The 26,778-nt window shown below is 47.4% G+C and overlaps 1 protein-coding gene across 1 annotated transcript in view; it reads right to left on the bottom strand.

Annotated features, from left to right (window-relative positions):
- Positions 1–1,707: 1,707 nt before the first annotated feature.
- Positions 1,708–26,778, bottom strand: part of LOC121836833 (solute carrier family 41 member 1-like) — a 46,131-nt gene continuing 21,060 nt past the window's right edge. The window contains exons 5-9 of the mRNA XM_042292094.1: positions 25,965–26,111; positions 24,362–24,506; positions 20,472–20,545; positions 16,544–16,824; positions 1,708–2,785 (exon numbers count right to left, since the gene is read on the bottom strand). Of these exons, the coding sequence (XP_042148028.1) occupies positions 2,597–2,785; positions 16,544–16,824; positions 20,472–20,545; positions 24,362–24,506; positions 25,965–26,111 (836 nt within the window). The 3' untranslated portion in view covers positions 1,708–2,596. The remainder of the gene's footprint in view (positions 2,786–16,543; positions 16,825–20,471; positions 20,546–24,361; positions 24,507–25,964; positions 26,112–26,778) is intronic.

Here is a 26,778-nt window from a genome sequence, read left to right as displayed (position 1 = left end):
CTCCCACGCCGAACAGCAATTTTCGTGGGTTACGCGCGCGCACAAGCCAGACTGTCCGCTTTGCCAGTTGTTAGTTAAGATTAGCGACTGGCACAACCAAACCATGCCGCTAGAACCGACGAGTATGTTTTGCTTTTGCTTTTTTTATCCGAAACTGGTACTCTTTTTTTTTTTACTGAAAATTTATTTAAAATATATAAATAGAAAAACTTGAGGCGCGCAAGTGCTGACTTCCTACACCAGCTGTTTAACAAATCACGACACGCGAGCTACCCGAGCGTTCGAGTAAAAAAATCATTTGTCTCTTCTCCGCTACTTCAATTGGCAAGAGTTCCACCTGCAGTGTTAATAGAAACAAGAGGGTGGGAAAACCTCAGATCTCATGGACATTCGCGTAGAAATGTATGCTGCGTAGCGAAAGCTTGGGCCCTGCGCATGTATACTCTACATTCTGGTATTGCTAGAATACCGAGTTTGTAGTCATGAGGCTTTTTCGAGGCAGTACCATCTTCGCAACAGTGCCATCTTATCCAGGACAAGACGTTTATCTGCCGTGTTTCTACCTTGAAGTCCTTCTCTGCGAAAAATCAGTGCAAGCCCATGAGAAAGAATATTCTCACTCACTGATAGCAGTTGGAGCGAAAGCTTTCGCGTAGTACGTGAACGCTACTGTAAATGTTGTTAAAAGTGTGATAAGTGCTAGAGCATCTCCTGAAGCATTATTCCCATGACAGGAGCAATAGCAGCAATCCACATTTCGCCAAATATCACGGGTTTCATGTTTCGGGTCTTCACAGAAAATGTATAGGGAGTACGGAAGCTAAGGTAAAAACATCGACGAGGAATCATTTTCACTCTGAACAATGTGTGTTTTTCAGAAATGTTGTCAATCACGCGCTAAAATGTCTCACGAACACTGGTTCTTTTTCTCACGTTCTTGTTTTTTTCAGCCTTGGAGGTTCTTTTTTTTTTTTTTTACATCTACGAATAAGTTATGAATGTATGACACTAATGTTAGGTGGCTACTTTGCTCGTAATTGTTGTTCATGGCTTCCAAACGTTTTAGCAAGCATTGTCTCATGACGAAGATGCGGTCCCTTTTAAAGGGGTGCTCCCGACTAACTATATTTCGTGAATTCCCGGCCTTCACCCTTTCCGGTATGCTATTTAGTATCGGGAAACTCACGAGTTATTGTAAAATCGGCCAAAGAAAATGATGCAAAAACCAACATTCAAATATACCCGTACTTTTCAGTGCCGTGACGGCAGCGGCCGGTAGGCTTACCACTCGAACAAGCAGTCAAAAAATAGACTACGCCAAGCATTTGTTCCGTGATGCGCGGATACTGGAGCGAGCTTCGAAAGCATTCGTTTGACACCATAAAACTGCTTGTAATCTCTTGGGAAAAAAATCCGCAGTCTAAAGAAAGAATCCCTGCCTACCACTGGCGTTACTTTTTGTTTTTGGTATGTTTGGCAAGTTATTTTCAGGCAGATCGGGGACCATCAATAAATCGCCGGAGTACCCCTTTAAGACCAGCTAGGAATACGTGCAATTAAAGAACAAGATCTTTTTTATTAGCGAGGTTCATATGACGAGCACACAGGATTCGTTCGAAAGTTCAATCTTAAATCCTGAAACTGCAGATTTTCTGATGCTGCTGCTTGATGAGTAAATGCAAACTCGTGTAAATGAGAGAACAACACTTCCAGCACTCGTTTAATTAGATCACAGTGCATCAAAAAGCTGATACCGAATGTTTCTAACACGCGTATGTCTGCTAGATCGCTTCTTGTGACATCTGAGAGAAATATTGCAGCAAACTAGAACAATGTGCCACCCTTGTTTTCGAACGTATATATTACCGTAGGCAAAAATTTAATTGGGATAAAACGCGAACAAAATAATATCGATCAACGCTAGGCCTGCTCAAATTTTAAGAGTTGAGGTCATCGTTCTTTTACACCGTTTTTCTCGGGGCAAAAATCGTTGCATGCAGTTTGTAATAAAGCAGACACCTCACATGAATAATAATAATAAAAAAATATAGCACCATAATAAAACCTTTTGCCCTAAATGTTCAATAACCTTTGAATTGCCAATCACGAACACTTCTTATTTATAACTTATTTTAAATAAGCCATAATATTTTAGGTGTGGCAATACTTGTTTTCTAAATTATACTTTAAATTTATTCTCCTCCGCCCCTCGGGCAGCTTGTCTTGCATTTGAACAGCGAAAAGATGAACAAGCAAAAAAAAAAAAAGAATTAAACGATATTTTACGTTTGGCCGTTTACCACTGTTCAGGTGCGAGAACAATTTTGCGACTGAACACTCATATAACTGACTTAGTTTTTCAGCCGCTTAACAGTCGACTACCGCGTCCAGCAGTAGCTACATTTGCCTTCAATGACCAGAGTCCAAACATGGGGCTGTGCAACCCTCTCGCGTTTTCTACCCGTGATATCTTCACTGCCAACAACGATGGCGTGCAGACATAGGGTCCAAAAAGCGAAGACAGGGCAAAGCACGAGGGCATCTCTATTCACATCGCTGGGGGTTCCGGGGACCCCTCCGGCTCTGCTGCGGTTCTTCAGCCGAGTGGGCTGACGGCCACAGGGTCCCTGAGAGCCTCGAGGGCGAAGAAGGCGAGTGTAAGTAGCCCCGTGCCGGTGAAGTCTCCGGCCGCCGTGACGCAGGGAATAGCCGCGTTGTCTGGGTCGACGTCCCACCACCAGAGCCAGTACACGAGGCTGCGGGACAGGTAGAGCAGAACGGCCACCTGCGGGATAACACACCTCATTAAGGGGGATTCAACCGCTATTTATTTGTACCCTTTTCCTCATAGATAGCGCAGAATTTTTTCGGAACAAACGAGTTGCATGTTCGCAGCTGCGCATGCAGGTCGGGCGCTCGACGTGGACTCGGGCCACGGGCTGTTCGCCGCCGATCTCGAGCTAGATCTTCTTCGCTCTGCGTCCACCGCTGCAGAAAGCGGCCGACAGGCGGTGTGAGATACGAGCCACCACATACGTAGATTACAGTGGCTTACGAAACGTAGAATATGCTCTGATTTTCGAATGGACTCGAAGTTCCATCCACGTTCGAAATTATCAAAAGCACATGGTGCGGCTTTGCGGCCGTTTGGACCACCAGATTTAACACGCGACCGTTGCTCTGCAAAAAGAAAAAAAGAAAGGTTTATTTTTAGGGCTTAATTTAAAGCTAGAAAGCAAAAAAGAAATAAAGTGGCAGTTTTGCACTTCCGTCTGAATGCTGGTTTGCAAACCCGCTCCCAGGACGTGTGGAGTAAAGCCCATCTATCCTGGGAAAAGTGACGCCAATCATTTTTGTGGAAATGCTCAAGACACTCGCCGCGCGCCACTTCTGGGAAGAACTAGGGCCACTAAATGAGCTTCGCTTAGAGTATCGGGACTCTGTTCCCCACCATTGTTATGGGCGCCGACATTTTGGTGCTTGTGCAGAGCAGACACAACTGCCGATCGTCATGATTCAAAAGCGCGACTTCCTCAGCATTAGATTCGGTGTTAAGGCAGCTCGTGCAATATTGCTTTGCTCTGTCGCGAACTGTTTAAACATTTGTGGAGGACGGAAAAGCGTTTCCTGTGATTTCAAATAAATCTTCAGATAACTGGCAACCATGATTTTAAGCAGCGATATGAACAAGTGTCGTTACTCTGAAGCGTAGCTTATTTAGTGGCATTATATATAGAAGAACAGGGTGTCTGAAATCTAGCTCAGTGCTGCGCTGTTCCGCCATGATCTTCCCTAGTGCCACTAAATACGCTACGCTCAGGGTAACGGCACTTGTCCATATTGTGGCTTCAAATCATGACTGCCAGTTATCCGAAAATTTATCTGAAATCACAGGAAACGCTTTTACGTCCTCCACAAATGTTTAAACGCTTCATGACAGAGCAAAGCAATATTACATGAGCTTCCTAACACCGAATCAAATGCCGAGGAAGTCGCACTTTTAAATCATGACTATCGGCAGTTGCGTCTGCTCTGTGGAAGCACCAAGATGGCGGCGCCCACAGCAGTATTGCGGAACAGAGTGCCGATTCTAAGCATAGCTCATTAGAGGAGGTCTACACTTCTGCGCGTCGAGTCAAAAGCAACAAGAAGCAACCGCTTCCCACCCGTGAACTGTATCAATGATTATAATGCAATTAGCTGTGTTAGGAGATTTGTGTTTGTCCTTTGTCCCCCTTGTTCCTCTTCTCCATGGATTATTTTCATCATCTGTCAATGACTTTGCTGTCCAAGCAAGTGGCGCGGCTCTACTACTCGTCCACAATCGCGCGCCAAGTACACAGCAGCTGACAAGACTGGTAAAGGGTATGGCAAGAAAGGACACTTCCCATATGTCTGCCTGTCAGCGAAAAAGAACCACTCAAATACACAAAGCCATGTTGCACTCGAGTTAGCCTCGTAAACAGAGTACCGACCCTAAGCATAGCTCATTAGAAGAGGTCTACACTTCTGCGCGTCGAGTCAAAAGCAACAAGAAGCAACCGCTTCCCACCCGTGAACTGTATCAATGATTATAATGCAATTAGCTGTGTTAGGAGATTTGTGTTTGTCCTTTGTCCCCCTTGTTCCTCTTCTCGATGGATTATTTTCATCATCTGTCAATGACTTTGCTGTCCAAGCAAGTGGCGCGGCTCTACTACTCGTCCACAATCGCGCGCCAAGTACACAGCAGCTGACAAGACTGGTAAAGGGTATGGCAAGAAAGGACACTTCCCATATGTCTGCCTGTCAGCGAAAAAGAACCACTCAAATACACAAAGCCATGTTGCACTCGAGTTAGCCTCGTAAACAGAGTACCGACCCTAAGCATAGCTCATTAGAAGAGGTCTACACTTCTGCGCGTCGAGTCAAAAGCAACAAGAAGCAACCGCTTCCCACCCGTGAACTGTATCAATGATTATAATGCAATTAGCTGTGTTAGGAGATTTGTGTTTGTCCTTTGTCCCCCTTGTTCCTCTTCTCCATGGATTATTTTCATCATCTGTCAATGACTTTGCTGTCCAAGCAAGTGGCGCGGCTCTACTACTCGTCCACAATCGCGCGCCAAGTACACAGCAGCTGACAAGACTGGTAAAGGGTATGGCAAGAAAGGACACTTCCCATATGTCTGCCTGTCAGCGAAAAAGAACCACTCAAATACACAAAGCCATGTTGCACTCGAGTTAGCCTCGTAAACAGAGTACCGACCCTAAGCATAGCTCATTAGAAGAGGTCTACACTTCTGCGCGTCGAGTCAAAAGCAACAAGAAGCAACCGCTTCCCACCCGTGAACTGTATCAATGATTATAATGCAATTAGCTGTGTTAGGAGATTTGTGTTTGTCCTTTGTCCCCCTTGTTCCTCTTCTCGATGGATTATTTTCATCATCTGTCAATGACTTTGCTGTCCAAGCAAGTGGCGCGGCTCTACTACTCGTCCACAATCGCGCGCCAAGTACACAGCAGCTGACAAGACTGGTAAAGGGTATGGCAAGAAAGGACACTTCCCATATGTCTGCCTGTCAGCGAAAAAGAACCACTCAAATACACAAAGCCATGTTGCACTCGAGTTAGCCTCGTAAACAGAGTACCGACCCTAAGCATAGCTCATTAGAAGAGGTCTACACTTCTGCGCGTCGAGTCAAAAGCAACAAGAAGCAACCGCTTCCCACCCGTGAACTGTATCAATGATTATAATGCAATTAGCTGTGTTAGGAGATTTGTGTTTGTCCTTTGTCCCCCTTGTTCCTCTTCTCCATGGATTATTTTCATCATCTGTCAATGACTTTGCTGTCCAAGCAAGTGGCGCGGCTCTACTACTCGTCCACAATCGCGCGCCAAGTACACAGCAGCTGACAAGACTGGTAAAGGGTATGGCAAGAAAGGACACTTCCCATATGTCTGCCTGTCAGCGAAAAAGAACCACTCAAATACACAAAGCCATGTTGCACTCGAGTTAGCCTCGTAAACAGAGTACCGACCCTAAGCATAGCTCATTAGAAGAGGTCTACACTTCTGCGCGTCGAGTCAAAAGCAACAAGAAGCAACCGCTTCCCACCCGTGAACTGTATCAATGATTATAATGCAATTAGCTGTGTTAGGAGATTTGTGTTTGTCCTTTGTCCCCCTTGTTCCTCTTCTCGAGGGATTATTTTCATCATCTGTCAATGACTTTGCTGTCCAAGCAAGTGGCGCGACTCTATTACTCGTCCACAATCGCGCACCAAGTACATAGCAGCTGACAAGACTGGCAAAGGGTATGGCAAGAAAGGACACTTCCCGTCTGTCTGCCTGTCAGCGAAAAAGAACCACTCAAATACACAAAGCCATGTTGCACTCGAGTTAGCCTCGTAAACTCCGTAAGTTGAAGGTGCTGCCGGCAAGTGCAGACTAAATTAATTTGATAAAATTCACGCTTTACAAGTACCGCCAACCATTAATTGTTGTGGAAACGCGCAAGACACATGCGAGAAGCGGGTGCTCCGATGCCATTCGCTTCCAAGGGCCGCTCATTTCAATACTGAACCGACAACTGCTTCCAAGGGCCGCTCGAAACATGGGCCTCGTGCACTGGCGCATTAGACGTTGCTCGCAAGACAAACGCAAACACATCAAAGGGCATTAGTCCAGACAGATAAAAAGGGATCGGTGGCCAAGTACAATAAAGAAAAGAAAAAGGATCGGTGGCCGAGTGGGCTAGAGCACACTAGCTCGGAGCACGTGAAGCAAAAGCTCGTGCTGTATGACCCAAAGATCCTGGGTTCAATCCCCAACCCTGCCCGTTTCGATCTGGATGAGCATCGTACCGGCGTGCGGTCGTGTATGACCACTGCGTGGTTCACGTTAAAGATTCCAGGCTACCGGTTGTACTGCACTGGCTAAATTGCTCACCTATAGCTGGGAGACAATCGCCCGTTGAGGCAGACTATCTTCTAGGCTGTATAAACATACTTACAGCCTAATTTATTTCCAGACAGGTAAGGTAGCACCGCTTCATTCCACCATAACACAGTAAGATCACTGTTGAAAGAGGTGTTGATAACGGACATTAGAGAGTTTTAGTAGATCGTTCCGATACCTCCGATAGCCCCGATAACGATACTATGCATGCACAAGGGAGGCGGTGGCGGAGTATCGGGTATTGTTATCGGAGTCATGGGAACGATCTACTAAAACTCTCTAATAGCATAGTGAACTGCCGTCGCCCGAGGTTATTTATGAAGACACTAAAGTTATTTAGAGGTTTATTCAATTTTGCTTAAAAATGAGGAAGGTGAAGAGAAAAAAAGAAAGAAAGAAATATACGCTTCACCTTAGGTAGAAACGTATCTTCTACCTATTGATGGCCCGTTCGGTTTTCTTAGTAATCCGCAAAACAAAACAAAAAATTGTTTCGGGCGCCAGAACGCTAACGTCAAAACTCAATTTCCATCACAGAGCAAGCATCTGTTTGTTGGTTGGTTGAGAAAATATATTTTAATTGTTCAAAATAATAAAAATCATGCTTCTTTTTTTTTTTTTTTCATATTCACTAGGCACCAAACAAGGTCTACAGAGAATGACAATATCTGAAATAATGTTTAACGAAATAAGCGTTGTTCGGAATAACTATTTCAGCCTTATTTGCAACTCATTCAAGTATTTTTTTTTTTTAATTTCCGAATACATATTAGTAGCTAGGTGCCTTCATGTGCGCTTTGCTTAGGGTGAAGACATCTGGCCATTTTGTCCCACACTTTTATTTTTCTTTTTTTTGTTCAGAAGCGTGTGAAAGAGCTTGTCCTGGCACGTGTTTGTGGCGCTGACTGTGCTATGGCGACATTTTGGTTTCGTCGATTTATTCGTATTTTACCCGTGAGCGCGTGCTGTCGGTCGGCATCGGGTACTACAAAGGGTGACATCACCCTAAGCAGAAGGACATGGAGGCGCCCTACATATCAGGATATCTCTCTTCAACCCTGCACGATCTTAGGGTGCTTACGAGCAACGCTTGTAACGTATGCAAGCGTTTGACCACGCGCGCTAACATAGGACAGACACCAAAAAACAAAACAAAAAACGCATCTCCACGTGGTGAATGATGTTGATTGGGGCGAAGCTCTGGTGGTGCTTGTCTACGTAAACGCTGAGCCGCAGTATGCCGAGCCTTTCGTTCGTTTTCATCCATGTCACGCTGCGGTCAAATGCTCTAATGAGTATATAACCACGTTCCATACCGCACATCCTCTTTCTGACATGGATGAAAACGAACGAAAGGCTCGGCATGCTGCGGCTCACCATCTACGCAGACAAGCACCACTAGAGCTTCGCCCCAATCAACATCATTCACCACGTGGAGATGCGGTTGTTTTTTTTTTTGTTTTTTTTTTGTTTGCCCTTACGAGCACGGGAGCACGTGAGCACGTGAGCTCACTAGCAGGAGCACGTGCACCGACGGCGGACGGACATACGGACATGGCTAGCCCCTAAAGGTGTATCCACACGACGGACCGGGCCGCGGACCGATTGATCACGTGATGCGCGGCCCGCGGGCCGCCCGGATGCAATGAGCATCCACACGGCGGACCAAAAAGAGCAGACGACAGAGTGAACGGGCCGGTCTAACCCTCGACCTCACAGCTCCGCCAAACGCATGCAACGAGCTGCTTTGAGGCTATTTGTAAGGAGCCAAGATGGAGGTTGAACGAAAGTAACTTTTGGCCGCGGCGGCCCTGGCGTTGACTATTGAGGACAAGGAGGACATAGGTGAACCGAAAAGGGCATGCATCTATTGTCCCACAGAGCGGGGAATCGCTCCACGAGCGCGATGAAGTAAAAAGTTGCATCGTCGCACCATGCCGCCATCGTCGCACAATAAAAGGTTCGTCTTCTTTGTCTTCAACAGTTGGCGCCAAAAGAACACGACTTTGGATTTGGATTCTAATCCAAACAACAAAAGTCAGCTTGTTGCCAGACTTAGCACTCAATTATACTAAAAACGCCGCGGTCCGCCGCCAAGGTCCGGGAGAGAAAAGCGCTTGGCATTTCTCACAAGCGCGGGCCGCGGACCGCCGGCGGACCTCGAAAAGCGGTGACGTAAGATCACGTGATGCGCAGCCCGCGGACCAAGCGACTTTTCTCGCCCGGACCTTGGCGGCGGACCGCGGCGTTTTTAGTATAATTGAAGTGCTAACTCTGGCAACAAGCTGACTTTTGTTTTTTGGATTGGAATCCAAATCCAAAGTCGTGTTGTTTTGGCGCCAACTGTTGAAGACGAACCTTTTGTTGTGTGACGATGGTGGCATGGTGCGACGATGCAACTTTTACTTCATGGCGCTCGTGGAGCAATTCCCCGCTCTGTGGGACAATAGATGCATGCCCTTCTCGGTTCACTTAAGTCCTGCTCGTCCTCAATAGTCAACGCCAGGGCCACCGCGGCCAAACGTCTCTTTCGTTCAACCTCCATCTTGGCTCCTTACAAATAGCCTCAAAGCAGCTCGCTGCATACGTTTGGCGGTGCTGTGAGGTCGAGGGTTAGACCGGCCCGTTCACTCTGTCGTCTGCTCTTTTGGTCCGCCGTGTGGATGCTCATTGCAGCCGGGCGGCCCGCGGGCCGCGCATCACGTGATCAATCGGTCCGCGGCCCGGTCCGTCGTGTGGATACACCTTAAGGAGCGTCGCTCCTAAAAATTGACTCAACAAAAGTATCGCCTTCAAAGCCTTTAAGGGGCCATGAAACGAATTTTGGGTTGGGATGAATGATTTTAAATTGGGACTTTACTAATCGCATATCGTTTAGTTGGCCAAAAGAAAGAGGCTAGAAAGTCAAAAGCCAGCTTTTCGATACTAACATTTGAAAATATAGCGGACTATTTTGTACCTTCTTGCCTTCGAAAGCTCTCCGCCTTTTCACTATGATACATCCGCGGTTCCCAAAGCGCGTCAGCGGTGCCAAACTGACGTCAGCAGAGCTCAGCTCACGTATTGGACACGATAACTGCGTCACTCGGACGTATGCGCTCGTCAACAATCAATCCGTCGACGAATATTTGGATTCGCGTTCGAGGCCAATGAGTGCCCTGACGAAACTTATTGTCACTGGGGGATGACAAGTTCTATGGTGTGCATAAAAAGCGCGGTGGAAGCTAGGGGTCATCGCACCGGTGCCGAAGGAATGTCACGACCACGTGATATCACAATTCGCATTTGAGTTGAGGATTAAAGCTAAGGAGGAAGAAGTAGGAAACTGCTTTCATGACCCCTTAATGGGGTATCCACACGAAGGAGAAATCCGCCCCTTTCCTCCGCGGAGCGCGTATCACGTGAGGCATACGTCATCCCTTTTTGACGCCTCGCGCCGCCGTTCTCCTCCGTGGCGGAGCCGCGGAGGCTTCGCACTGTCAGCACGAAAGCTCCCAGGTGCACGCGGCGGAGCTGGGGACGGAGTTTCCCGGGTGGTTGACGTCACGACATCCGTCCGGTATCCACACGAAGGAGAACTCCGCGGACGGATGTCGTGACGTCAACAACCCGGGAAACTCTGTAAAGGGGTATCCACACGAAGGAGAAATCCGCCCCTTTCCTCCGCGGAGCGCGCACCAAGTGAGACATACGTCATTCCTTTTTGACGCCTCGCGGCGCCGTTCTGCTCCGTGGCGGAGGCGCGGAGGCTTCGTGCTGTCAGCACGAAAGCTCCGCAGGTGCACGCGGCGGAGCCGGGGACGGAGTTTGCCGGGTTGCTGACGTCACGACATCCGTCCGCGGAGTTCTCCTTCGTGTGGATACCCCTTAAAGGGGTACGGAAACCAAATTCTGGAGCTCATTTCTTTGTTTCAACACGACGCAGGTAGCAGCACAACCGCAGAAACATAAATATTGCGCTAGAAAACGCAAGAAAACATATTTTAAAGTGAATTAAACGATAATCAAAAACTACCTGGTAGTTGGTTATGAAGCTTCAATGGAATGTCGTGACGACAACATGCCTCTGAAAGCAGCGCCGCAGCGGTATGTCCGCTCACTGGTATAGATTGCCTAGGCCTGAACGCAATACCGAGGCGTCTTGGTGGAAAGAGCCAAAACGAAGTGAGCCACCTTGGTTTCAGCTCTCGCGCGACGTGCAAACGCGTGCTTCGGTTGTTCTCAGGTTTGGTGCGCGTGCTGGCCCCGCGATATCTACAGCCCTTGGGTACTTCGACAAAGCGAGATTGTAATGCGTTGACGCCTCCAAGTGGCAGAACTCGTCACTACGGTACGCTTGGTCGTCCGAGGCATGATGACGTCAAGACGTCTGCCGGATCTCCCGAGATGCATCGCGCTCCTCCATGGCTGATTTTGAAGCGCTCGCCAAAATCGCGGCATTTAGAGCATAAAATATACCCATCTGCTCAAAATACGACCGTGCGATTATTCATTACAGGCTTAGCTGATCATAGTGAACTCATTTCTTGATGTTTTCTCTATATTTCAAGTTTCGATTCCGTATCCCTTTAACCGGCTCCGCCGCGTGCACCGGCGGAGCTTTCGTGCTGACAGCACGAAGCCTCCGCGCCTCCGCCACGGAGGAGAACTGGGAGAACGGCGCCGCGAGGCGTCAAAAAGGAATGACGTATGTCTCACGTGATGCGCGCTCCGCGGAGGAAAGTGAAGGATTTCTCCTTTCCTCCGCGGAGCGCGCATCACGTGAGACATACGTCATCCAATTTCGACGCCTCGCTGACCTCGCGCCGCCGTTCTCCTCCGTAGCGGAGGCGCGGAGGCTTCGTGCTGTCAGCACGAAAGCTCCGCCGGTGCACGCGGCGAAGCCGGGGACGGAGTTTCCCGGGCTGTTGACGTCACGACATCCATCCGCGGAGTTCTCCTTCGTGTGGATACCCCTTAAGGGGTATTCACACGAGGGAGAAATCCCGCGGATTTCTCCACGGCATGCGCGTCCCGCGACGAAAATGTCAGGCTTTGCAATGTGCAAAACCCTCGCGTTTTCGTCTCGTGATGCGCGCGCGCCGGGGAGAAATCCCCGGGATTTCTCCCTTGTGTGAATACCCCTTTATCAGGCCTTTCCCTAGGAGTCTGCTGTTGAATAGTTACACGTTTTTTGCAACATTCAAAAAGTGCCGACCAACGGAGCCATCAATTGTAGTTGTGCTGTGTGTATGTTTAGACAGCGGGAAGTTAGTCAGCCCTGAGGGCGTCTGGTGTTTTCGTTGGAAATGAAAGACAGTGCAGTCTCCCGTTGCTTGCCTAACGACTTTAACGTGCATCACGCAATAGCGATACATGACAGCACGCCGGTACGATGCTCATCCAGATTGAAACGGGCAGAAGAGGCGGATTAAATCCACGATCAGTGAGCTTTATAGCGCGAGCTTTCGCTACACGTGCTACTGATCCACGAGCAACGAGACATGGCGATCGAATTCGAGCTCGAGATAAAAACAACAACAGCAACAGCATGAAAATCTCCGGTTTGAGGCATTTAGTACTAGTGTCGCCATCTCGTTTAACAAGTTGGAAATAAAATTAACAGGGTGATTTTATTTACACAAATACGCAAATACAACAATATTTTGCTTTTTCGTCATGGTCTGAAAAGTAAGATTAGAGGCGCCCCCAGTACGTACGGCCAAGCGTTTTGTCACGCTTCTCTTCTAAATAATTGTATTTTCAAAAACGCCTCGAAACGCGCTAAAAGCAGTCAAAATGGTCATATTTCTGAATCTTATTAAAACTCTCCAGCGCTCTAAAAGAAAAATTTAAAGGCCGTACAACCTTTGTTACGTTATCATAAGTAACCTCCAAAAGAATCAATACTATCGTGCAGTCCTGAAACTAAGGTTTGTGTAGCGAAATCTGCCCATTGAGTGACGAGTGGTTGAATCCCCCTTAACCTTTGATGTGCCACGCCCGAGAATACTCGGACGCGTTCCCATGTGGTTTCAGATTCGGTTTGCTCCCTAACCCTCCAAAATTAAACTTTTTTTATTTTTCTGTTTTTTTACGTGTATGAGCAAGCGATGAAATCCTTGTTTTATCTTGTAGTGTCCCCGTTTTATCTGTTACAGCCCCGCACGCGCAGTGCGGACTGGGTTCTAGGAGGAAAATGTGACGGAACGCCACAAAGAACCGTCACAAAATTTGTGACACGAATTTCAGGAAGAAAAATATGCAAGCGAACAGGTAATTTAGAAGAAAGAACCCCAATATTATCAGCCCGACGGTCTACCACCGTGCCAGGGAGAGAGAGTTACTTTCCTACTTCAAGGGCATGAAACATGTGGGGAACCGCGTTCTATCACATGACTATGTCACATGATGTAACGTCGCGGAAAATATTCAATTGAGCAGCGGCGTGGGAGTGGGAAGGCAAGCGAAATTAACACCTGCTGTGTATTAACGACTTTTGCGAAATCGACGGCACCTAGCGGCTTAAGCAGAAAGCTGTGGCCGCAGATTCGCTCGCCATCTTTCTTGAGCGAATCAGATATTTACAGCGCCTGGCAGTCTTTAAAAGAACCCGCAAATTTAGGATTAAAAAATGCGCGATGAAAGCCGACAACATTGATTTATTTTGTCTAATGAGCTATTGTCCGGGAATACATCTTCAACATATTTTGTTGCGTTTATACGACGGGCCAACAATTGAATCTGAATCCAGCTGACCACTTACTTTTTTTCCACCATGCCATTTCCACGAGAGGCGACGAAGTTCTCGTTTTCACAAATAAGAAATAAATAAAAAGCTCAAGATCGTCAAGGTGTCTTTGGATGTAACAATCATACGCCGAAACCACTGTAACATGTCTTTAAATCAATATGCGAGAGTGTGGTTTAATTGGCGATGACCAAATGCTCTTAAAAAAGGCGAGAACTTTGTGAAATTGCTCTTCAAAAAATGCGAGAACATTTACTTTGAAACACGAACAATTTAATATTTTTAAACGCGAAATACGCATCGTCGATTGCTCACTCCTCCGAAATAAAGCACGACGTGTGAAGACAGGATTCCAACTTTTCAATGAGGAAGTGGCGACGGACGAAGCCCACGAATGCAGAAGCGGCGACGACTGCCGGCCACAGGTCTCCTTTTCTCATCGAAAGTTTTCGAAAATCACGAAAAGCTTTTAAACTAAATAACGGCCGCTCTGGAGCTTTGAAATTTGATCCCGTCTGCTAGCACTTCGCCTGGCTGAAGACCATGCGTTCGGCGATTTGTAGTTTATTTTACGGTTAAAGAAGCACTAAATGTTTGGTTTCCTCAATGTAAATGGCTTACCATTCCCTTTGTTACAAAACTAGTAAATTAATACTCTACTGTACGAAAACCAATAAGTTAGCAAAATATTGATCATAAAATGATCGTTCATCGTCGCTGACATTGAATGGCGTAAAGAACGTGCAGTCTCGGGCAACCCATTCGCCGTTCTAATGATGTGCGGCTAAGATTTTTACATATTCGATGGCTAAGTATACCTTGATAAGATTGGTCGTGAAAACAGCGCCACCTTGCTGAGGCGCCAATGGACCTATCTCACCAAGCGGTCGGCGCATGCGTGACACCACTGAAGCTTTGATTAACGGGAGGCGGGTGGCACTGCACGGGATGACTCGTGCCGCCTCCTGCCAATACAGCCTTGTACACAAGGCCCGTGCCTTACCCCTCCAAACGTCATCACGAGTGGATCGACGCAGCTGGCGCACATTTATTTCCAATAGAAACAACTCTCCGTGCGGTCCGAGGACTGCCCATTCTGTACGCTGCCCTTTGAGAACTGCAAACGGGATCACCACTATTCTTTAGTCGATGGAAGAGCGCAGTAAAAGTTCCGCCTCCTGCGCGAGCTTTGTACCTTTTATAACGCACATGGCGCATGTGCGGCTAAAGCGCAATGCAAAGCGACGAGCGCGGGATAGAGGCGGAGTTTTTACTTTGTTTGCTTCGTAGAATTCACTATGCGGACGAGGTTGCAAACAGGAAACAGATGTCACGGCACCGCGCTTGCGGTGGCCCATTCATTATGTAGAGGGGCATTACCCGTTAAACACTGAAACAGATGTTTGAATAAAAAATTAAAAAAAAGCCACCACATTGTGTTTTTCGTGTAGAGAACTTCCTCGTCTGGCTCGTTTTTCGCAAATATTATGCAACAATACTCTCATTTTGTTCTTCGCCCGAGACTGAGGCAGGAAAAGAGGAAAGTTTCAAAGTAGAAGAAAAATGAACAGTCGAGGACACGTCTCTAACACAGAGCTGTGTTAGAGACGTGTCCTGGACTGTTCACTTTTCTCGTCCTGTTTACTCTCGTCTTTGTCCTGTCGTTTTTTGGCGCTGTTTATACTGAGCACTCACTACATTATCATTGAATACTTTATGTTCAAATTCACGTTCGTTTCTTTGTGTATGCATTCTAGCGTTTTTCGAGGAAACGTGTGAAATGTGTTTTTATCCTGCAACAAACTTGTAGATGCGATAGATTATCAGTAGGGCCCTGATCGGATGGCAGTTTGATCACCCGCATCCGATCCGCATCCGCACCCAAACCGCATCCGCAATATTCTTAAATTATTGTATCCGCAGCCGTTCCGCATCCTCATCCACATGCTTTGTATCCGCATCCGAACCGTACCCATAGGCGCCAACTACCGACCCAAGCCATCACGGACAGATGGGTGGCTTACGTAAGCTGGATATTTAAGAAGTGCTGGAATGAGTTTGACATCACTCACGTCTTGACTTCAACGGCCACACCGCAAGCTAATGGCCAAGTCGAATGTTTTACAAAAACGATCACATTAGCACTGCCACCTTAACGAGAGACAATACTGGGGAAAACTGGGATGAAGTTATTGATCTTGTCCAGTGAAGTCCGAACAACATGCGTATCACAAGGCAATTGAAAGCACACTGCTCATACTGTTGTTTAGCTACGAGCCAAGATGCATGAGGGGAGATCATCTCGACGAAGCTTTTGCGTGATATGTGCAATAAAACTAAAAGTTGAAGGGCGGCCACTATTCAAGCCATTCGCCCTGACTAAGAAAGGCAAAAACACCGCTAAAATCAAAAGCGACGTAAAGCGCCCACGTTTGAGCCAGGCGAATAGTCGTAGTTCAGCCAGAACCGACGTCAACGGGAGAGTCGCGCAGGTTGCGAGAGAAGTACAGATGACCGTATATAGCGTATATAGTCATGAAGCGACTTCCTATTGACACCTATCGCATCGAGGACCTGGCTACCAGCGGACTGAACGTTTCTACGTGTTGACAGCTTCCTTCAAAAAGATGAAACAAAAACTGCTTAATTTTTTATAGAAGGTGGATAGAAATGTTGTTAGATCTTTTATCTGCTATCTCTACAGTATCTATCCAATATATGTACGCCAATTTCTACAAAAATTCTACAAAAATATATTTAAAAAAAACTATAGACACTGAATTGAAAAGTATGTACATTTTCGTTAGAATATACATATAAATATTTTTTTTTGTAAGGGGAAGGCTCTTTGTGACAGCATGCAGCTTCGGCGTACCTGTACGATAGCCACCATCACGTAGAACAGTCCGAAGAGTGGCGTGATGGTGAAGCCCTTGAAGCGGAGCAGGTCGGTGGTCAGCACGAAGATGATCTGTCCCGGGATGACGACCAGGAGCAGGATGCGCGCCACAGCGCTCAGCTCCGAGCGGGTGCAGAACAGCGACACCGGGTCCATGCAGCGGGGCTCGTGCACAGGCAGGAGACCGCGGTTCCCGCTCCGACTCAGCCACGTGGACAGCCTGCAGCAGTAGATGGCCGCCAGGTTGCCTCCCACCGCTGCATGTACGGTCGGCGACGTCTCAGAAAACACGCGCATGGACAAAGAAGACTCGCCCATTTAGACCGCGCTTTCAGAAGACTTAGCTGCGAGCGCGGTCTAAATACAACGCTGACCTCTTTTAAAGGGGCGATGCAACATTCTTTTTTAACTTTTAGTAAACACCACTTGGAAAGGTTTCTGACATTCACAACTCATGAAACACGCATTAGTTTTTTCGCTCCACACAACGACAGTCGCAAAATTCGAGAGAAACGAGCAGCGTTCACTCTCTCAACTCGACACCAGAACAAGCGGTCACTTAATCTGGAGCCGATTACATGCCACCAATATATGTTTGTCATCGCTACGTGCTGGTGTTTGCTGGAGTCACTGCATATGACAGCTTCAGCTGCCAGAATAGCGCTACGCTTTTCCCCGCGCCACCTCTCGCCGCGGTTGGCCTAGCGCTGTATCTATAGTAACCAGCTGAGCTGGCTCGGTTCATACAGCAACTGAGAGAACCGAAGAAGACCGAGACGTTCCGAGGAATTTCGGCGTTGCTATCGTCCTCTGTTTTCGCTTCTCGAGTGCGCGTCTCTCCGTGCCTTGAACATATGGTGAGTGAGGAGCTCAAAACGTTGTATATTAAACCCCCGCTGGTATGCCAACCACGCTTTTATATGGCTTTTAATCACTTTTTTCTGCTTGAATCGCGCTTCAGTGAACGGATGAAGAGATAAAATATGGTATACCAACAAAGAGGAATCCAGGCGCCGCTAGCAGCTAGGTTACCATGGTAACGTCCAGGCCCAACATGGAGATCACTATAACGCTTCTGACGTCGTGCATCTAGGTCTTTTTTATGTCCTATCGCTACTCTGGCAGTTAAGACTACCATATACAGTGTCTCTATCGCGGTGAAAAGCTCAGAGTAAAGTGGAAGGTTTTCCTACCTCTCTCCACTTTAGCAGAGCGAACGCTGGAGAGGAGGTGACCTCTCCAGAGTTTGCTCTGCTAAAGTGGAAAGGGGTGGGAGGAACTTCCGCCTTATTCTTAACCGGTCACCGACCATATATCTTTGGCAAAGCACAGGGCACGGGTTGGGTTCGACACATTGTTGAAGTTTGGCTACTCCAGTCATCGCAGTGATTGGGCGCGAGCCGCTACCCAAATGCATGTTGCACTGGCATTGATTGTCACGATCCCAAATCGAATGCTTACGCGGTGCTCGCGTCCACATTGTGAGCCTCATCAGATATTGTCACCGTGAGTATCGCAAAGCTTGAGGACAAAATCCTGAAGATCGCAATGTTGACAACGTCAGAGATGCGATCCTCTCATCCTCGCCATCAAGTTTTGCGAAGGACAGACTGAAGGAAAGCATTCGCTTTTCTCCTCGAAATTACGCAGCGACAAAGAGGCTTGTCGGTCAGTGGCGTCGCGTGCGAGTGAAACTCCTCTCTCTTCTTTCCACCTCAGCAGGGCGAAGGCCGTGGAGGGGATCGCCTGCTCTCCAGCAGTCGCTCTGCTGGAGTGGAGAGAGAGGTGGATGGAATTTCCCCCAATTTGTAAACCTGCCACCGGAGGCTGGTTCGCACATTTGTGTCAGTTGCGTTTGCAGGAACCGAAATGTGTTTGGGATTGCCGTGCACAACGTGGCAAACGATGCAAGAGGTAACTTTCTGAAGCAATCGTGAGTCACACTTCTTCCGGAGTTCTGATCGTTTTTGTCGTTTTGGTTGTGAACGCAACCGTCACGAATGATTGAACCGGCCTTAAGCTGGTCTAAAGTGAGACACATTCCTACCCACTCTCGTTGCATGGTCCACTTAAGCAATGTTAGGTGCCGAGATAGGGATAGAACACGTATATCATAAAAGAATTCTCCCCCCCCCCCCCCTACCTCCCCCCCCGCGCAAAAATAAGGATGCAATTTGAGCGGAGTACCTACGTCGTGAGTGAAATGCTGAGTTAAGAGTGAAACCGATACCAAAATAAGAGGAATGGTGCAGGCTAGCTGGTGCAAGATCATACTTATAAACCCCGAGACAGGGGAACAAACGAACAGAAAGGAAAAAGGGGACAACAGAACGAGGTCGTTGTGTGGTTCCCTTTTTTCCTTTCTCCTCGTTTGCTGCCTCGTTTCGGGGTCTAAGAAAAGTGTGACTGATACCAACTTCGATGGCAGTGTCAGGGGGGATCGGTGCCCGAGTGGGCTGAAGCCACCCCTGCCCGTTTCGATGTGGATGAGCATCGTAGCGGCGTGCGGCCCTGTATCACTACTGCGTGAGCACGTTAAAAACCCCAGGTTAGCAATCGTACTGCACTGGCTAAATTGCTCATCTACAGTGTAAACCAGTGTCGCCCCTACTGGCAGACCATCCTTACGCTGTATAAATCACTAAAACGTCCAATTTGACTTTTTTTGATGGCAGTGTCCGGAGACATTGCACTAGAATTGTTTCTTCGGGGAACACATTTTTCGTTACGTACGTTCCGTTACGTACTTAGCGTTGCGTTCCACTCTGCATTACGTGGGGCCCTTTGTTACCATGGTAAAACGTATTTCATCGTTATCGGTCGTCGGCGGTCAGGATGCAATCGGTCGTGCTAGCTTTGACGCCTGAACCAGCCCGCAATGTGGCCCCGGCGCGAACCCGATGGCTCGTTAGTGCATTTGATGGAAGTGCATAAATCGGTTCCTTGGGAGTTTCGCGCCGCGATTTATCGCAGACATACCTGTAAATAGTTTACATTTATTTTTTGAGAGTATGAAAATATATCAGCTGGATGAGTTCTCATCCAAATTAATGGAAAACTTACTCAAGATCAATCCTCCTGACCGAGACCGGGGAGCGCAGAATGCGTTGACGGTACACCACACATGATGAGTGCGGTTTGCACGAGACCTGTCCTGTTCAGATCAGCGCAGTCTCGTACACGATACTCAATAGAAGAAATTGACTACAATTACATTTACTTTTCCTTGATATGTATACAAAAAGATTACTTGATTACCGTATTTTCCGGACTTTAGTCTGCGGACTATGAATGTTTATAAGTTGAAATTTGACCCCGTGCGGATTTTTTTTTCTAGACCCCTTATTTGCATAAGACGTGAAGGATTGTATAAATAACCGAGTATGCTAATGTCGGTTTATGAAGAACACAAGCTTGTTTGTGAGTTAATACAGCAGGAAATTTTCCAGGTGTGCTGTGTACAATAATTTTTGCGCTCGGTTGAGGCACTAAGTGCAGACTATAGCGGCGTGCCGACTTTTGAAGCAAAAACTTATATTTTTACCCTAAATTTGTGTCTGCGGACTATGTACACCGCTTGCGGGCCCTCACCCGAAAGATACGGTTTTTGAGACAAAAAGTATTATTAAAGGAAAATAGATTACTATTAAATTATACATATGGAAGTTTACCCTTGATATTCGAAGCCCAGAGGTCTGCATCTTATCAAGGACACGCTACTATCACTGTGGACGTTTGCACGCACCACCGACGTCGACCGCTCAATATGGTATTTTTTTTCGTTCCCCACTCTCCCTTCCAGTGATTAGTTCATCGAGCCATTATTCATGCAATAAAGATATTCAATCAACGAATAATAAACTTTTCCTGTCAAATTGCGCAAAAGCAAATCAGATTCACTCACCGTTGACCGCTGAAAGATGCAGTGCGATCCCCTCAAAGCGGAGCACCGAGTAGTCCAGAATGTAGCCGCCAAAGCTGCGCATGATGTACCTCCGATCAACTGATGTTCGGACGCCACCAAGGACACTCCGGAGAATTAAGTATAAATCCACAGATATCCTAAGCATTTTGATCTTTTCTCTTTTTTTTTTTACAAGTACAAAACATTTTAAGTTCCACAGGGGTGTTGCCGGACAACGAAAGTGACCAAATCGCCATGTCTCCTCAAGAACTCAAGAACTCACTGGGATCAATGCAATATATATATATATATATATATATATATACAGTTTTTTGCCTTCATGACCTCCAATATTACATGGTGGTCCATAAGTTATGAAGCAAAATCAAACTTTTGGTTACGATTTTCTACATCAAACCACATTTAAAAATTTGTCTGGCAGTTGAATCTCATTTTCTCATCCTAGCTACATCATCATCTGGAGTAGGAAATAAAATGTTCTGAAAAACCTAACCCCAGAAAATCGTGCCGTCATACGAACGCCTTTTGCGATTGCAAATTTGAGCAAAACGTCAATCGCAATGCGGATTCTTGCGGATTCTACCGCTACTGCGACAGAGAGTTAGACTGCTTTCTAACAACCCTTCGAATTTGATAACTGAACACGGCGTTACTGTGAAAACAAAAACACCTAATTTCCACAGAAGCACTGCACACTATTTGGCGAACATCCATGGTCGGCTAACGTCTAACAAAGTTGTGCTCTTTTCTGCAAACGGCCGTTGTGCAAACTCTTCAAGCCAAGGTTGGGACTGGTCGCAGATGCAGCCAATGTGGCACTTACTGGATTAGTAAAGCAACAAAGGAGCTCTCCTTGGACGTCCGAAACAGTGAACTTACACAAGACCAACGTAAGGGAATCGCGTCTGGGCACGAGCTTAGTTTGACTGACAAAGTCAGAATTTGAACGTCGTCGACTGAACTGGATTCTCAATTGTAGCACGTGGCGGTAAAGCTAAAATCCTGAATAATGTCGAAAAAATTGGTAATCATCGATAAATAGTTAAGCCTAGCCAAGTTACCAAGTCATCATCCACTCTGACTGCAGAGATACGGTCAGAGAGTGAGGAAGGAACGCCACCAAAAGTCGGACCGCCTAGGGCATCCCTACCATCACAAGAGAGCTAAAACGGGCCGGCCGATCACCAGTCTCACGGATACCCGGTCATCATGAGTTCTAAGGGGACGAGAGGGCGCACACTGCAGCACAGGAGCACGGGCAACTCAAATCTCCGAACTTTTCTGCTCGCGCTTCTCGAAACACGGAGACCCAGAAAAATACAAAGACTACGAGGAGACTCTCCAACTTGCTCAAAAACAACAGATCGTCGTACTCGCAAAGCGACTCCTTGAAGACCCAGAACCAATACTTAATGGCCAAAGGCTGCGGCCGCTAGGCTCCCGTAGAAGATCCATTTAGAAGAATTCAGTGAGGACTGCTGGGACCATTTAGACCCAGTGGTCTCGTTTACACTTGATTTCTCACTGAACGGAATTTACGCGATAAAAACATGCAACATGCATCTGACCTAGATTGCGAGTCTACCTTTGCGCAAATCATCCTTAGAACCAATCATTGTGCACTCTACAAAAAGGGTGTCGTCTTACACCATTTTGTCCCAGATAATGCACCCCAAAGCTTTGATTCGACGTACAACGCACTGAGTTCAAACAGACGGTCCTAACGTTTACGAGGGGCTTGATAACGGTGAGATATACCTAATTAAACAGGTAAAGTATGTATCAAAGACTGCAGAAAAAAAGAACACAATTTTTTTGCAGAAGAGCCAAGAAAACCCCGATTACTTTCTTTGTAGTCAGTAGCACGGACATTATCTATTTTAATAAGTTGCCCCACTTGGCTATCAAGCCGCTCGTGAAAGTTGGTACCGTCAGTTCGACAACAGTTGGCTGTACGTCGAACTGAAGTTCTGGGGCGTCTTATATGCGACAAGGGGTGTAAGAATATAGCCTTTTTTTCTGAGAGTGTGGGGTACAGTGACTTCCAATTACCAAAAGAATCATCAATCCCGAAATTGTCATTCGCTCTACTTTCTGAGCACGCATCTTCATGGCCCGAACGGCACTTTCGTGTGTAAACGCTGACGCTATCTTTTAGAGCGCAGCTCTTAGGGGCCCGTTTCCGGCTTGAGCGGCGTCGCCATCGCCGTCGCCATCGCCGTCGCCGTCGCCGTCGGCGTAACGGCGCGGTGCATTATGGGTAAATTTCCCCGCTAAATCTAGCGGAAAAATTTCCCCGCTAGATTTAGCGGAAAAATTTCTCCGCTAAACCTAGCGGAAAAATTTCTCCGCTAAATTTAGCGGAAAAATCGCGGGAAAAATTCCCCGCTAAATCTAGCGGGAAAATTTCCCCGCGAAATCTAGCGGAAAAATTTCCCCGCTAAATCTAGCGAAAAAACTTTCCCCGCTAGATTTAGCGGAAAAATTTCCCCGCTAAATCTAGCGGAAAATTTCCCCGCTAAATCTAGCGGAAAAAATTTCCCCGCTAAATCTAGCGGAAAAAATTTCCCCGCTAAATCTAGCGGAAAAAATTTCCCCGCTAAATCTAGCGGAAAATTTCCCCGCTAAACCTAGCGGAAAAAATTTCCCCGCTAAATCTAGCGGAAAAATTTCCCCGCTAAATCTAGCGAAAAATTTCCCCGCTAAATCTAGCGGAAAAATTTCCCCGCTAAATCTAGCGGAAAAAATTTCCCCGCTAAATCTAGCGGAAAAAGCCCCCGCTAAATCTAGCGGAAAAAATTTCCCCGCTAAATCTAGCGGAAAATTTTCCCCGCTAAATCTAGCGGAAAAATTTTGGTCACGTGACCCGGGGGGTCACGTGACCTGGGGAGTCACACCCCGAGGTCACGTGACCCCCTCCCGAGGTCACGTGACCTCTGAGGGGGCACGTGTTTGCCCCCATGTGCCCCCACCAAGGTGACGTGCCCTCGGGGGGGGGGGGGGGGGTCACGTGCCCCCCCCCCCCGAGAACACGTGGCCCCCAGTACCCTCCCCTCCTCCTCCTCAAGAGCTGCGCTCCAATTCGGCGTTACAGGGAGTGGTAAACGGCTTTCACTTTTTTTATTAGGCTGGCTGTTTTATTTACCGTAATGACTGATTCTTTTAAAGCTTATGCCATGGGCCCTGCTCATGAAAAAAAAAGTAAATGTACTTGTTCGATCGACCGTCCAGACGTCCCTTTTGCGAAAGGGACTAGCGATATGTACGCAAATCAGGCAGCGTGACCTCACGTAGCATAGAGTAACGTGACGCACGTCAACAGTGGTGGCACCAATCCCAGGATCCATAGTAGCGTCTTACAAAGTTTACCTGAAAGACGCCACGTTCAAGTCGCTTCGCGTCGCCGTCGCGTCGCCGTCGACGACGACGGCGACGCGACGGCTACACAAATCCAAACTCAGCTTTTGTAATCATTTTAATGGAAACAATTTTCCATTAAAATATCCAGGCTCCCGCCAGACGTGAATGGAGCATCCTTTCACCGGAGGCAATTAAGTGCCGTCGGGTCACGTTACCATGTCACGTGGCGTCACGTGTAGTCACGTGACATAACGTAATATATGCGATCATACCGCGTCAGGTCACGTGAACGTGAAGTCACCGTGTTACCTGAGACGCCTACGTCAGGTGTTCCTAGGTGAAACGTGACCATCTCGCCATATGATCTTGGCGTACTCTCCATCCGCAACATTACGTCTCGTCTCAAAGTCACCCCCGAACCAAAAGTAAAACAGATTCGCGTTAAACAATTTGTTCATTTCGGTGACACAAAAGTGTCGCTCGAGGGAGAGCGACGCTGCGGTACTGACCTGGATACCACGACCGCCGACAGGATGGGCGGCCAGCCGACGCGTAGCACGTTCCTCGTGCGCTCGTGCCTGTGGGCCACGAGCACCCAGAGGGGCAGCAGGAGCAGCAGCATCGCCAGCAGCCCCGGCGTCACCCAGGGAGAGTCTGCAACAATGGGCCAGTAGTCAGCGGCTATGTTCCCAATCTTACCCAGCTCACCTCTCCTACGTCCGCGGGTAAACGGTCCGCGACTCTATTTAGGAACGGCCGGGTAATCATTTGGATACTACGCGGATTGGCTTCGTCTGGGGCCACGGCAAAAAGAAATCAAAGCAGCGATGGCGGAAAATAGCAGACGCTCTCTTGATGATGTAGAAAGTACTCCAAGCCGGCACGTAGCCAGTATTTTGTTTCCGGGGGGGGGGGGGGGGGGGGAAGGGAGGAGAATTAATTTATTTATTTCAATACAATAAAAATACTTAAAGGCAAAGCACATATTAGTTTTGAACAAAAAAAAAAGAAATTAGTAACAGCAGTTTTAAACAAATCATCTGCCTGGATTATCGCGATGGAAAAAAAGTGAAGAAGTTTTAGGAATAAAAGATTGTTGAAATGTGTTCGTGGTACATAGTAGTAGACCTCCTTTATGAGGATGATCAAGACGGGAGGAAACATAGAAAGGTGGTGTGAGGAGACGTTGACTCAGGAATGAGTTAGGGTGAAATATTTTATGGAAGAGACACAAACGGACAACCGTTTGACGTGAGACAAGTCTAGTCAAAGATAAGTTAGATTTCATAGAGGTGAAACTTGCAGTGCGTTGATAATTATTGAGGATAAAACGAGCGGAATAATTTTCAACAGCGTCTATGGGGCTGTGCTTCTAGACGCTTCTAGGGAACACCTTCTAGGGAAAAGCTTCTAGACGCTGTGCCTCAGAACGTATGTATTCCATAGAATACACTTCAGTTACCATAGCGGCCGTCCGGCTCGTCAAGCGACGAGAGGCGAGTCGTGGTGAGGAAAAGGGGGGGGGGGGGGGGGGGGGTACGGTGGGTACTGCCCGTGCAAGCAGTGTCTATGAGCAGTTCCGTAACTAAGGTAATCTAATAAAGTTGTCCTCGGTAGGTGACGAATAAAATTCGTGGTGTCATCGCACCATGCTAGACTTTACAGTTATTCGTTCTTGCCGAATTAAAAAACAACAAATGAATTGGGTGGCGAGAAATGCGTGGTTGCAAAATGTACGCGCTCAGCAGCAAGGCTATCACCACAATGGCCGCTGATGCGATTTCACAGTTGCGACGTAGAGCACCGCAGCTTCGACTGTGTGTGTGTGTGTGTGTGCATATGTGTGTGTGTGTGTGCGTGTGTGTGTGCGTGTGTGTGTGCGTGCGTGTGTGCGTGCGTGCGTGCGTGCGTGCGTGTGCGTGCGTGCGTGCGTGCGTGCGTGCGTGCGTGCGTGCGTGCGTGCGTGCGTGCGTGCGTGCGTGTGTGTGTTTGCCCACGTGGGTGGGTTTTTATTGTTGCCGCTCGAGCGACGCAACAATTGCGAAATCTCCAGTAAGATTGTGCCGTTATCTAAAACGGTGTTACCCGCCGACTCTGGCGGCCGTCACGCACCTCTCCACGGCAGCAGGCTCGAGCTGATGGTCGACAGCAGCGCCAACGTAGTCAGATCGCCCAGCGAAGCCGCGATGGGCGCAGCCACGTTGTCCGGATTAAGGTGCATCTTGCGCGCCAGCAGGACGATGGTCGTCATGAAGGCCCCTGCGCAAGCAAGCGAACGTCCTGGCCGTTCTGACTGGCGTCCTTATAGCGACCTCTGACTCGCGATATCAACACTTGGCTTACTGCCTGGCTCCCATTGCTTGCCTGACCATATAACGTCAAACGTTTGCAAAATCGAAGGTTCAACGCCGAAATACACACTCGGTCTCACAAAACGACCTCACTGGCGGGAAAGGCTAGGCCGCAAAAAAAAATAACTGTGTAGAATTTTTTTTCTTTTTTTTATGGCAGGAAGTGAGTTAGCCCCAGTTGGTGTCTGGTCTCTCAACTGTAGATTTTAAATTCAGCTAATGCAGCACCACTGCTGGCCTGGAGTTATTAACATACATAATAATAATAATAGTTTATTTCCATGAAGCATGGTGGAGCAAAGGGTAAAAGCCTCAAAGGAGGCTTGACCAGGCCCTCGGCCCCGTACATTGGCATTGCGGCAAAAAAAAAAAAAAAAAATGTATATTATGTGCTCCAGATTACAAAACAGCCATTAGTCACCTAAAGAGATAGCAAGCACAGTTGTTGCAAACAGAAATCCAAAAAACACAAAACAGTGCATTCTGTATAGCACAAACAAATTAATGAATCATTTGAGTGGGGGAGGTAAATCACTGCTACATATAAAGAGAACGCAAAGCCTTGAAGGAGATAG

This window comes from Ixodes scapularis, unplaced genomic scaffold (genome assembly GCF_016920785.2).
Source record: "Ixodes scapularis isolate PalLabHiFi unplaced genomic scaffold, ASM1692078v2 PGA_scaffold2__306_contigs__length_199485367, whole genome shotgun sequence".
Taxonomy (NCBI): Eukaryota; Metazoa; Arthropoda; class Arachnida; order Ixodida; family Ixodidae; genus Ixodes; species Ixodes scapularis.
The sequence above is the reverse complement of the archived record's forward strand: the minus strand, read 5'-3'. Positions and strand labels throughout refer to the sequence as shown.